Source organism: Apiospora kogelbergensis (genome assembly GCF_038363985.1).
Source record: "Apiospora kogelbergensis strain CBS 113332 chromosome Unknown utg000003l_segment0_segment0, whole genome shotgun sequence".
Lineage (NCBI taxonomy): Eukaryota > Fungi > Ascomycota > Sordariomycetes > Amphisphaeriales > Apiosporaceae > Apiospora > Apiospora kogelbergensis.
The window spans coordinates 5,290,107-5,302,765 of NW_027117420.1; the positions used below are offsets into that span (position 1 = coordinate 5,290,107).

Below are 12,659 nucleotides of genomic sequence, written 5' to 3' on the forward strand. Positions count from 1 at the left end.
GACCATGTTCCTCCATCACTCGGGCTCCTGCCTCCCAGTCTTTGCCCTCTCCGTCTCCTCCCCATTGCCATTCATGCTGAGCGGGCTGACGGCGCGACTTGGCGGCACACCGCCCTTGACGACCCCCAGCAGGTGTCGGAACGCCCCCGACGTGGGCGACTTGGCCCGTGACTTCAGCGCCGTCGGCGATAACTCGGGCGACGCCGCCAACCCCACGGCAGCATCGTCGTGGTGCTGCTGATCCCGCAGCGCCACGTCGCGCTTCTGCTGCTGCTGCTGCGCGTGCTCCTCCAAGCCGCGGTTGGCGCTGGTCGTGCGGCTGCGCGTCTGCGGGCTGAGCAGCCCGAGCGCCGTCGCGAACTGGCCGCTGACGCGGCGCGCCGTCTGCTGGCTCAGCGGCGTGGGCGTGCGCGTGGTGGTGCCGGGCGTCGACGACCGCTTGCTGGCGCTGCGCGGGCGCTCGTCTCGGCTCCCGGCCGACGTCTCGCGCGAGGCGCGGCGCGGCTTCCGCTGGCTGCTGCGGCTGTGCATCTGGCCGCTGCGCATCGACGGCTCCGGCGACGGGCCCTTGGGCGTCGTCGTGTGGCGGCTTCCTCCGGGCTTCAGGCCGCCGCCGTGCAGCGGGGACGCCCGTTCGCTGCTGCTGTCGACGCGCGGCGGCGGCGCCTTGCGGTCGGGGTACTGGCTCGGCCGCCGGTCCTTGGTGCTCTTCCACTGGGGGCGCGGTAAGTGGCCGGCGGTGATGTCTTCTTCGGTACCTTCGTCCGAGGCGTTCGAGGCGGCAGGGGTTGGCGAAACAGGCTTGGGCGGGCGGTTTTGTTGTTCGGCCTTGCCAGCTCCCGTAAAAGGCAGCCGCCATCTGTTCTGCGAACGACCTGGGAGAGTTTCCGCCGTGATTCGCGTCTCCATCCGCTGCACCGTGGCCGTGGACGCCGCGTCGTCCGCCTCGGCGTGCTCCCGCGTGTGCGACTCGACGCCGGTGTCATACGGATGTCGGCTCTTCCCGGGCGCCGTCGGCTTCTCCAGGAGGCTGGCCCGCTTCTGGGCCTTCGCCTCGGCGACCTCGATGCTGTGGTCGAGGTGGTCATGCACGCTCTCGATGCGGTCCTGGATCCATTGCAGGGAGATGGAGGCGCGCTCGAGGGCCCGGACCATGGCGGGCTTGTCAGGCGGCTTCGAGCCTGGCGCGAAGAAGCCGGACTCGGAGCGCTGCTCGACCAGCGTCGTCACCGTCGGCCAGCGCTCGCGGTAGTCGACTTGCTTGCCGCCCTTGGGTTGGTGGCGCTTGAAAATGCCGAGCCGCTCGAAGAAGGAGGGGGCAGAGCGTCGCCGTTGGCCTTCGGGGGGACTGGAGGACATGGCGAAAGCGACGAGGAGGGCAGTGTAGGAATACCTAATGTTGCATGTTGCGGATGCTCATGGTGTTGTTGGGCAGCACATACTTGAAGTGAAACCATGGGAGCAACGCGCTTCTGAAACCAATTAACCCGTGGTACGACTGACTGATTCAGCAACAGTTTGATGAGTCATTGCTCCCACCATAACTGGACTTGGAAGTTGCGGTGCAGATTCGTATTTAGTAGGTACGTGGAGTAGAACATGAGATGGAAAGTGCAGTATGGCCAATTCTCATATGTACCCAATGCATACCAAGTATTTACACTACATTCCGTCGCCGCCATTTCTACAGTAGCGGCTTGCGAGCATGGACAATATGTATCGGCCAATAGCCATGTACATATCCGTACTTCATTTCCTGCACCGCCTGTTTGATATCCTGATTGATCTCGTCATCGCTGAGCCCCGTGGCCTTGAAGAGCCTGTGCATCGTGCCACTGAGCAGAGCGTGCGTGCTGTTGGCGCCCTGGTAGCGGCCCGCCATCTTGTAGCGCTCGTCCTCGGGCCACCCGCTCGTGGGCAGCGGCAGCACCCGCTCGTCGTAGTCGACGAAGCCGGCCTCGCGCATCATGTCGCCGTAGCGGGTGATGGCGAACGGCTCGCGGCCCAGCCGGACGAGCCCGGCGTGGACCATCTTCCCAAAACGCTCGACGGCGGAGCCGACGCTGGTGCCGTCGAACGACAGCACCTCGGGGCGGGCCTCGACGATCTCGACCCAGCCGCCGGGGGGCCAGGTGGCGGAACATGGCGCGGATGAGCTTCCGGTGGTCCTTGATGGCCGTGTAGACGGCGCGCAGGTGGATGAGGTCGAAGTCCTTCGGCAGCGTCCACTCGTCGTCCTCGCAGTCCTCCTTGACGAACGAGACGTTGGGCGGCAGGAACTCGCCCGCCGGCTGGATCAGGCTGAGGTCCGTGCCGACCACCTCGGCCTGCGGGTGCTCCCGCGCGAACTCGATGGGCCAGATGCCCGTGCCCGTCGCGATGTCGAGGACCTTGGTCGGCTGCGTGTTGGGCGAGCAGCTCAGCTTGTTGTCGAGCAGCGCCGTCATCATGGCGTGCTGCATGTCGAGCCGGTCCTGCTCTTCCGGGTCGTTCGGCAGGAAATACCGGTCCTCTTTGTACCCTTGGTACTTGCGCCCGTCTATCTCGATCGAGTCATCTTCGAGGATGGACTTCCCGGTGATCTCGCGATCTGAGCTGATCAAATCCAACTCTATCCTGGAGTCGGCAACTAGGGCGACTTCGGGGGCTGGTCTGCCGCCGGCGGCATCCGGTAGGGACATCGCGTATTGGTCTTGGAAGTCTTGGCCAGCCGCTGACAGAGTCAGACCCTCACCAATGAGGACAGAGTCTTGATCTGGCCCCTGGTTTGAAAAAGATGTAGTTCACGGGGGGTGCAGATGCGGGGGAGCCACCAATGGCGATGCCTTCGGAAACACGGCTGTCCAATCCTGTATCTGCAAGTCCAGGATGAGGCGCGACAAATTGAGAGCTTGGCCAGATATTTTCGCTTGGAGTATTGACTTGCTGAGCCAAGACGGACTGCTGTGAGGGTGGTAGGACGAGTTCGAAGAGTGTTGACCTGTCGTCGAACCCCCCATTTTGCATTTGCTTGCGTGGGATGGAAGGATGCATAACCCAATCCACATCACCGGAGTCATACCCTAATGTGTTCAAGAGGGGCTGGGGGTGAAACGCGATTGGAGGCTGTTGGGTACAAGCATTATCGGGCCGAGTGTGACCATCTTCCTCGTCCCATTGCCAGTCGTCCATGTATCCAACTAAATTTTGATGCTCGGGTAGATGATGTCTATCATTGTAGGTGCTTGGCTGAGGTTTGTATTCACCCATTGAGAGTTGTGTTTCTTGAGTAATTGTGTCCTGGAGAAAATACTGCATGAACTGTTGATCTATCGACTCTTCTATCCTGGTACGTGCCACGATATAGTAGTTGCCGCGAAATCACCAACAGTCACATTGCATAACCGGCAAGCGACGCCATTGGTTCGCCTAGCGGTATGGAACTTCTGTGCCGCATAAAGGTGGTCCAAACCGACAAGCCCCCCGGAGCGTTCGACAAATATGGAGATATCGCACGCCGATAAGCTTGCCGATACACTTGCATGTGAACATTCGTAGGAGATCAGCCCCCGTTGCGTGTCAGGCGCTTGAGACTTTCTTTGGCGCGGCTTATACTCCGTACATTCATCAACACGCGGCAACGACGCTGTGGGGCCACGGAAGGACGGAAGACTTCCGAATGGCACGCTTGTAAGCATGTGGATATATCACCATGCTATGTATGTGAAGTGTTACTATGCCAAGTACCCGCGATGAAACCCCTAGCCTGTTTACCTGTTGGTACCGTGATATGTATAAATGAAAGCCTTCCCCCGACGCCTGCACACCACCACCCGAGCGTGTTGATCAATTCCAAGGCTTCTGGGCGTAGATGACATGCAGCGGCCAGTGCCCGTGCACGCGACAGCTGCGGACCTCGCGCTCGACCTCGTCGGCGAGCCGGTGGTTGCCGCGGGCCGTGACGCCGGCGGCGCGCAGCAGCTTGAAGGTGACGGAGCGGGCGACCTGGCAGACGTTGAGGGCAGAGTAGTGGCCCGCGTAGCGGAACCAGGGCTCGGCGGGCCACTGGCTGCAGGGCATGGGCACGACGCTCTCGTGCAGCGACGCCGCCGCGAACCCGGCCTCGGCCAGCAGCGCGCGGTACCGCCCCAGCGCCGCCGGGTCGCGCCCCAGCGCCGCCAGCCCGCGCCGCACCAGCTGGCAGTGCCGCTCCAGCGCCGAGCCCGCGCCGCTGCCGTCGTCCGACTCGAACTCCAGGCCGATCTCTTGCACTTCCACCCAGCCGCCGGGGGCGAGGTGCTTGTAAACTGGGGGCCGGGTTTCTTGTTAGTTCTCCGTTGTATTTGCTCAGTCGTGAAACACAAGAAGTTTCCCCAGCATATTTGGTCCTCTTTGAGGGCGGGCGTCAACGCTACGGGCGGTGAGAAATAGAGTGGGATTCTGCAAAGTAAATAATACATACTATTGCGAAGGAGCTTCATGTGGTCCTTGACAGCCATGTGAAGCCCCCCGGACATGGACGTAATCGAACCCGACAGGGATGGTCCACTCGTCCTCCTCGGCATCCTCTTTGACGAACGAAACGTTCGGGTGTGGCGGCCCGATTGTCGGCTGCATGAGCGACAAGTCGGTCCCCACGACCTGGCAGTCCGGGTGTTGCTGGGCAAACTCCTTGGCCCAAAGGCCCGTTCCTGTCCCGAGGTCCAGCACGTTCGCCGGCCGTTGGATGGGCGCCAGGTAGAGCCTGCCGCCCAGCAGGATCTCCCAGATGTGGTGCTCGAGGTCCAGCCGGTCCTGCTCCTGCGGGTCGTTGGGGAAGTAGTACGCGTCCGCCCGGTACGCCTGGTACGTGCGTCCGTTCTCGTAGTAGACCTCGTCGGGGAAGACGGACTTGCCCGTGAATGTCTTGTTTATGCCGTGGTCTCTGAGGTCCACTACTTCGTCGGTTGCCGATAGCTGGCCTGGCCCATCCAGAGGTCGATGGTAACTATGAGGGACTGGGGTGACGTTTACTACTTGGTGGTTGTGATGTGCCTGGCGAGTGGGTGCCGGCGCTGGTGCCGGTGCGATGGGGCGGTAATAATTTGTGCCAGAAACAGGCTCAGGAGCAGCAGACTGGAACTCGGGATAGCTGGAAGCAGAGTACTCTTCATCAACTGGAAACATTTGAGACGGAGGGGGATAAAACGATTCAAATACCGGGGGTTGCTGCCAGTTAGAAGGCTGTGATGTTGTTGTAAAGTCATAAGGGGCATGGGTAGTTTGACTTATCCCAGGCATAGTGTTCTCCGGCAAAGCACCAGGCTCCGGATAGGCTGAATTCTCTCTGATGTTCATAGAGTGGTTCTGGTGACCGATGAATCCACTGTTGTCAAGTTCAAAGCCATTTTCGGGAGTGGAATATGGGTTGGTTTGATAATATCCACTGCTGGCCAAGAGGTTGTCAGCACCAACGTGTTGATGGCTTCTCGGTCGTACCTGCTGTGGTCCCATGATGTAATGGCTACGAAGTCCTCAGCTCGGGGGTTTGTCGGTGCAACAAGAGGAAGGAAGGGGGAATGCTACGAAGGAAGGGATGGAAAAAATCAGCTCAAGGGACACACGCGGCTCTCGGCGAGAGGACGCGATTAAAAGGGCCTCTCCCCACCGGAATAGTCCCCAGTCTAGCCTCCCTCCATTCAACTATACCCCTTTCGAGCTGATGTAGATCTGCAGCTCGCCCGGAAGGCCACCAGCCATGGCCTAATCGACCCAGTCGGAAACATTGCACGGAGGGGTCGGGCTGATATTTGGTGCAAACCCCGGTTTCTGCCTGCCCCCAGACCCCCTTGTTGCCGCCGTGGAACCAACTGTCCTCGGCCCGAGAATCTCGGGCCAATCACAACCCTGGACAGACGCCCGTCTCACCGTTTCTCATTACTCCCCCAGCGAAGCAGAGCAAACTAGGCAAAGCAGAACTTTTGAGCATGAACCCCGCCCCGGAGTTGACGCGGATTTGGGAAAGATTGGCATCCAAATACGGTTGGGATTTCCGTGGTTAGGCCGCTGAAGAACATAGTTATCTCTTTCTTCGGCAACCGGCAGCCGGCAGCCCATGGTTGCATGAGTGTCGTGGAAGGGAGAAGAATACGTATGCAGCCACCCTGAGTTTACTAACGTGTGACTATGTCGTTTGATTGAACTCGAGCCCCAAGATGAGGAGCCGGATGACAGGATGGTGACAGGGAGATGGTTGGCAGGAGTTTACATATTTGGAGAGTATATGGGTGGAAGATGTGAGGATCTGATGATCGATCGCTCCACTTGTGATCACGTTCGGCCCCCAAAATCTATTTCGAGAACCGACCCCAAGTACTCAAGTGGCAGATCTCGGCATCGTACGATACCCGCGTGAGATACTTACCACAACCTATGAGTTGCTCTAGTGGCCTCAACAGGAGATGTGTGGCCGATGAGATCTAAATTGAAAAAGAGGAGACAGATTCTGCAGCTTGTGCTGATCGATCGCGTCTCATACCCTAAGCGAATAGCAATATTGATCCGGAATTGTTTGAGCTGGAGGACTTCTGACAGACCTCCCAGAAGGTCCTAGGGTTCGATCTCGGAACCGAGAGCCGTATCCACAGGTTTATAGGAATCTAATCGGGAAACACATCATGCAGTCAGCATGTTCGCCCCCACAACTTCTCCCCCTTCCCGTTGGCCTCTACTCGGTTCTTCCAGCCCCCATGCGGAGTATATGCATCCCTTCCTCCGGCCTTGAAAGGGTGACATAGCCATCACAAATACTGCCGCGTCACCCGGGCGACGTACTCGGCAAACTCGGCCGGCGCCGTGACGTAGGGAAAGTGCATGTCCCGCAGCAGGGTCAGCGGGATCTCCGCCTCGGCCGCCCGCACGACGTTGTCGAAGTAGAGCCCCATGGGCGTGGCGTTGCCCACGCTCCAGGCCAGCGGCGGCCGGATCTGGCGCAGCTGCGCCGTCGACCAGGGCCGCGGGAGGCGCCAGTAGGCGCGCGCCGAGCGCGGCGAGTTCCTCCACAGCCGGTCGTGGCAGTCGTCGCCGAGCCCCCGCCAGGCCGCGTCGTCGCCCACCAGCATGCGCGGCACCGCGTCGGCGACGACGGCCACGATGTCGTCGTCGCTGCGGCCCAGCGCCGCCGCGAACGGCGCCGGCAGGAACGTGGGCACCTCGTGCACGAGCGCGTTGCGCACGCGCGCCGGGTGCGCAGTCGCCAGCGTCAGCGCCACCACGCCGCCCGCGCTGCCGCCCCAGAAGGTCGCCACGTCGATGTCCAGCGCGTCGAGCAGGCCCAGCACGAACCCCGCCACCTTCTCGGGCGTCAGGTCCGTGTAGGACTCGGGCGGCGCCCGGGTCGACCGCGACAGGCCGGGCGAGTCGTAGCTGGTGACGGTGAAGCCGCTCGCGGCGAGCAGCGACATGGATTTGTCGAAAAAGTGGCAGTCTCCGAAGGCGTCGGGAACGAGGACGATGTGTGGTCCCGTGCCCTCTTGCTCGCAGTACCAGGTTATGCCGTCAGGCGTTTCCGTCTCGAATGACTTGCGCATCTTGCTGTAAGCGGTTGACACAGTTTCTAGTCGTTTTCAATAGTTTTTAATTCAAAGGGAAAAGAACTTCTCACTCCTCCCCGTCCCTCCTTATATCCTTTAGATGCGGGTGGCTTCTGGATCCGTTTTCGATGGTCATGTAGTACGTGTGCGGGCTGACGTAACCTGTCAAATGCACGTCAGCGTTGATCCTTCTATTTGGGGTGAGTGATTGATGCATGCGTTCTTGGTTTTCATGGCCCTATGACCCCCTAAGGCGAAACGGATCAAATGATGGATACACTTTAACGCCGTGAACTCGTGCGATATTCTTTCTTTTCTTCATTTACTAGGAGAATGTCGCATTACAGAGAGCAGCTGTAGACATGTGTCGATAAGGTTGAGCAAATAGAATAGTAAAATGCTACCTACTTAGGACTTCTAGTAGTACTTGGGATCCAACAGCAGATCCGCCATGGCGCGGCTCATCGGCGCGTGTGTGCCAGACTTGGATGTCAACTCTGCGTCGTACCTCATGGCCGCCCGCGGATCCGCCCCGTGCCGCAGGCAGACGCGAGCGGCGTCCAGCTTCGCGCGGGACGCCGCGATGCAGCAGCCGTAGGTGGCGTCGCCGCCGGCCTCGAGAAGGGCCTCGAGCGCGGCCCGGTTGTCGCGCTCGACCGCGGTGCGGACCGCCTTCTGGCCGGCGTCGGCGCCGTGCCGGAGCAGAGCGCGGACGGCGGGCAGGTTCCCGTGGAACACGGCGCGGACCAAGGGCGGGCCTTCCTGCCCCGACACGGTGAAGTCGCTCAGCTGGACCAGACCGCCGCAGCTGTCCTCGGCGTCGACATCGAAGCCGTGCTGCTGGATCAAGTGCCCGATGACGACGTCGGCTGCATTCGACCCTGGTGGCCGCTTGTCGTCGGCTGCGGCAGCGGAAGTAGCAGCGTAGTGCAACGCCAGGCTGTGTGATGGGTTTGCCCCGAGGGAAACGAGGCGATCGAACATGGCCATGTTTCCCTGTGCGGCAGCCTGGTTTAGGAGCGCGAGGGTGCCGTCTTTCTCCCCCCTTCTTTAGGTCGTCGCGCACTTCGCTCTGGGGAAAGTCAAGTCGTGCACCGTGGTCCAGAAGCCAGCTCGCTACTTCTTCATTTCCAAGCACTTGACTGTGAAGCTTTTAGTTTGTCAGACATGACTAAAGCTGGGGTTCAAATACTTACTGGAGTACAAGATGACCCTTTTCTTTGAACGGCCAGCCAGCTTGTTCTAGCATACCCAGGATCTCGGTAGAGTGACACTTTGCGATTGTACGCGGTTGAACCGAGGTAGCGGGAACGCCTTGCTCTAACAAGAATGCGATGCCTTGACTGAGGTTGTTCTCGATGCCATGGTAAAGAAGAAGTATGGCGGATCGGGTAGTTAATTGTTTCGTTTGAAATGCCTCAGCAATCCGATCATAGTCTCCCGTATCTAGGGCTTTCTGGAAATTCTCCATGTTCATTGGAATCGTGGTGATGATAGTTGATCGAATCTCTGGAAACGAATGCTTTGTTGGCTATGTAGCATAAATAAACGCAACAAGGATGATGTTCCGGTCCCGGTCATTTCTCGGCGGCGGCTGGCGTGACTGGCGTTAAGTGACGTCAACTATGGTGTCGTCGATTGGATGCAAATGTGTATGTTCTTGAAGGAAGTGGCAATGCAAAAGGCTTATGTGAGCTTGTTAGATCCTTTCCGTACTTGGCAAAGCTTGTGTGCACCTCCCCAACTCCCCGCGTATCAGGCAGGATCCAACAGCTGAAAGATCTGACCAACAGCATCCATCGAGCATGGCTGTGCGAGGCCCTGCGCTGCTGGCTGTTGTGAAACACCCAATCACCAGCTTTGCACTAGGCACCATTAGATCCAAAAAAAACAAGCTTTATCAACCAGCGATTGGGCTTTCTATAATTATACTTGATCATGAGAAGCAATAAGTAGTACTGAAGAGAAATAGAAGTTGGTTTTTGTCGTCCTCCGCCCCCCTTTCGCCCCCTCCCATCCATGATCCCCTTTGATTATTCCCGTGCTAGGAAAAATTCCTATACGGATACGTGAAGGTCAACCACTAATGAACAGAATTGCCAATGGGGTGGGCAGTGTGTATGATTCTATTTTCAACCTACCCTAATGCGAATGCTAAGCGACGAGATCCTACATGACGTCTTCAGATAGTTCCTTCATGTATCTCGACGGCATGGGTGAGAGGTCTATGAAATCGAACAATCAAATGTCTATATAAGGAATCGAGAATCACCTATCTGGTGAATCTCGCAATCACAGAATCATCCAACACCCCCTTTGATACTATCACAAGCGAAACTTGATTAAATCATACCTCCAAGAACGACTTACTAGTCTTGGCATACTGTGCCTTATACATTATGCTGTGGCAACTGCTTTGTCTGCTACCACTCGTAGCTGCCATCCCGAACCCTGCACTTCTAGCCCGTGAGCCGGTCACAGGGAAATTCTGCGAACTTGGCGGAAGTATGCACCCTTACCATGTTATACGATCCGGATTGCAGTACTGATCGATAATTTTAGAGGATCCCAATGGCGATGCTGCCAAGGCACCTGGTTGCAAGGACTGTAAGACGGTAAACGGCTTCTTGGCCCCTAAAGCCACTCCCAACGCGAAACCTGGCGATGAGGTTCACGGTGACCCGGCGCTGGCCGGAACCTTTGGAAAGCGAGCGCCTGGCTCGGAGGCGATCCCACTGCTCACCCCTGCGGATGTGAGTCCGGTCGCGGGCCAGACTGACGAAGTCTCGCTGTTCCAGCTACTGGAGAGCAGGGCCGAATCGGAAACGGACTTTGACATTGACATAACTCCAACCCCCGAGCAACTGCAAACATGGAAGGTTGGCGACACTCCCGTCGGTGCTACTGGGAAGTGGTATGAGTTCGGGAAGACGCCGGGAGTGTGGAAAATGCGAGGACTGTCTGGCTGCACCGGTATCATTATCCTGGTAAGAAGCCTGGCTCTGGAGCGTAACTGCTTCTACAGTTGTTCGTCACTAATGTCTTGCTTCTTTGCTAGTCTTCCAAGGGTTTCTGGGCTGGTCATCTCTGGGAAAACACCAATGAAAATGTCATTAATGGTGGCAGCGCATTCTTGAAGCGCACCAGTCATGACAATTCAGAGGAGCGGACTCTGGACGAGTTCAAGAAGGTTGCCGTCGATATCATGACGGAGGCCACCCCGGCCAACCAGGCCAGAAATCGACAGCACTGGATCAGCCTGAAGGACCTGGAGACCCAAAAGGGCAATCCCTTCGGAAGTGGCGATGACGTGAATGTGTTCCTCCTGACTCGAGCTGTGAGGTAAGTGGAAAATACCACGCGAGATAATCGGGTGAATTACTTACTTACCAATCCGTACCCAATAGCGCCACCAACACCGCCCAAAGATACTCCAAACAAATCAGCGCCTTGGGTCGAGCTCTTAAGGCCGCAGTCAACCCAGGACGGGGACAGCTTAGTGCCTGGACGTACCCGGGTGCTGGCGACTCAGATAAGCTGGATTTCAAGGAAACTATCGGCAAAATTATCATCGAGTATACGCCGTTCCACGGTGTCAACCCCGATGACAATTGCAAGCACATTGCTGCGGCTCAAGTCTTGGTCAACCCCGTCAAGCAGAAGGCGCCAGTCATAAAGAAGACCTGGTTAGCCACCGACAACCAGCATGCGAAGAGAGATGCTTGTAAGTGCTTCGCGTGTTTTCGTCCTAGTGCCTTTCGACTATCGTTGAGACTAACCCCACACGCCAGCCTGCAACAAGCCCTCTGGTCCTAAGCCATCTTGCTACCAGCAGAACCAAGACCCAGATCAGGGTATTACGACAGAGTACTGCGTCTGCGACAAGTCCCGTACCCTGCCGTTCCTAACCATCTCGCCTACCGTCGTCAGGACGAAGAGCTGCGAGTACACCAGCCTCCCGCCCAAGGATACGAAGCGCGACGTCGCCTTCGCGGCGGCGGTGGCGGCCAGGACCGCCATGGCCACCACGTCTCCGACACCCGCGAGCCCCGTCACCGCACGCGGCGCGCCCGCCGTGACGGCGAGCCCCGCGCTCGCCGGCCGCGACCTGACCATCACCAATGACCTGGGCCCGCCGACGACGGACCGGAAGCACTGCCAGGTGTGCACGCGCGTGGTGAACAACGAGGACTCGTGCTCGTCGATGCGGGACTGCGTGGTGCAGACGGGCGCCGTCACGCTCGAGGCCGGCTCGTCGTCGGTGCACGTCGGCACCGTGACGGGCACGGCCCTGTACACGGGCGTGTCGAGCGCGCTCGAGAAGATCTGCCCCACCCCCACGAAAGGCGGCTTCACGGCCTGCAAGACCGACTCGGCCGCCATCGGCAAGGTCCCCTACGTCGAGGGCGGCTTCCTGGCCACCGACGGCGAGATCGTCGTCAGCGTCGAGAGCAGCAAGTACAACGACACCAAGATCCGCGGCGCGCTCATCAAGACGGCGGCGGCGGCGGCGCAGAAGGCGGCGGCGGGCAAGAACTGCTACGAGGCGCGCTACGACGTCGAGGAGCTCAAGCGGCGGCGCGGCTGGTGGGACCCGTCGCCGCTGGTGGCGCGGCTGCTCGCCGGGCGCGACCACCCGCACCCGGAGCAGGAAAAGGCGACGTGGTGCAACTCGGTCGGGTTCGCGGGCCCGCACTACTACAACCCCTGGTGGAAGCTGCAGTCGCAGCCCGGCGCCACCGACTACATGGACGTGCACTTCGAGTTCCACAAGGGTGGCGGCGGCGACTTCGACTGCGAGTTCCTGCAGGGCCTGGTCGACGCCTTCGCCTTCGTGGCGCCCGAGTTCGCCGTCGGCGATGTCGGGCTCGGCGAGGCCGTCAAGGTGCTGTGCGACTGTGCCTCGGGCGAGAGCTGCGGGCTGCGGCGACGGGAGCTGGACAACTCTACCTTGGTTGGCATGTGATGAGTTTTGATACTCGTTTTCTCTTCTCTTTCCGTTTTTCGAGGGTTTCGGGTGGTTTGATTTTGCTACTCATTTGGTACAGATGTAAGTTCAAGGGGCGACAACAACCCAAGAACCAGCGGGGTAAATGGAGTCCACTAAAG

The 12,659-nt window shown here is 58.9% G+C and overlaps 6 protein-coding genes across 6 annotated transcripts; 1 reads left to right on the plus strand and 5 right to left on the minus strand.

Annotated features, from left to right (window-relative positions):
* Positions 1-15: 15 nt before the first annotated feature.
* PG998_006510 (uncharacterized protein) lies at positions 16-1,359 on the minus strand (the record flags this gene model as incomplete). The annotated part of the gene is made up of 1 exon (XM_066873328.1): positions 16-1,359. One exon carries the CDS (start codon positions 1,357-1,359, stop codon positions 16-18), a length of 1,344 nt encoding a protein of 447 aa, XP_066733425.1.
* Positions 1,360-1,684: 325 nt separating this feature from the next.
* On the minus strand, positions 1,685-2,681 carry PG998_006511 (uncharacterized protein; the record flags this gene model as incomplete). Its single annotated transcript, XM_066873329.1, has 2 exons — positions 1,685-2,098; positions 2,130-2,681. 2 exons carry the CDS (start codon positions 2,679-2,681, stop codon positions 1,685-1,687), a joined length of 966 nt encoding a protein of 321 aa, XP_066733426.1.
* A 1,144-nt stretch (positions 2,682-3,825) lies between these two features.
* On the minus strand, positions 3,826-5,145 carry PG998_006512 (S-adenosyl-L-methionine-dependent methyltransferase; the record flags this gene model as incomplete). Its single annotated transcript, XM_066873330.1, has 2 exons — positions 3,826-4,286; positions 4,473-5,145. The coding sequence occupies 2 exons, from the start codon at positions 5,143-5,145 to the stop codon at positions 3,826-3,828; spliced, it is 1,134 nt and encodes a 377-aa protein (XP_066733427.1).
* A 1,613-nt stretch (positions 5,146-6,758) lies between these two features.
* PG998_006513 (uncharacterized protein) lies at positions 6,759-7,547 on the minus strand (the record flags this gene model as incomplete). The annotated part of the gene is made up of 1 exon (XM_066873331.1): positions 6,759-7,547. The coding sequence occupies one exon, from the start codon at positions 7,545-7,547 to the stop codon at positions 6,759-6,761; it is 789 nt and encodes a 262-aa protein (XP_066733428.1).
* A 420-nt stretch (positions 7,548-7,967) lies between these two features.
* PG998_006514 (uncharacterized protein) lies at positions 7,968-8,540 on the minus strand (the record flags this gene model as incomplete). The annotated part of the gene is made up of 1 exon (XM_066873332.1): positions 7,968-8,540. One exon carries the CDS (start codon positions 8,538-8,540, stop codon positions 7,968-7,970), a length of 573 nt encoding a protein of 190 aa, XP_066733429.1.
* Positions 8,541-9,949: 1,409 nt separating this feature from the next.
* PG998_006515 (uncharacterized protein) lies at positions 9,950-12,516 on the plus strand (the record flags this gene model as incomplete). The annotated part of the gene is made up of 5 exons (XM_066873333.1): positions 9,950-10,055; positions 10,113-10,537; positions 10,609-10,892; positions 10,958-11,219; positions 11,353-12,516. The coding sequence occupies 5 exons, from the start codon at positions 9,950-9,952 to the stop codon at positions 12,514-12,516; spliced, it is 2,241 nt and encodes a 746-aa protein (XP_066733430.1).
* Between the last annotated feature and the right edge of the window lie 143 nt (positions 12,517-12,659).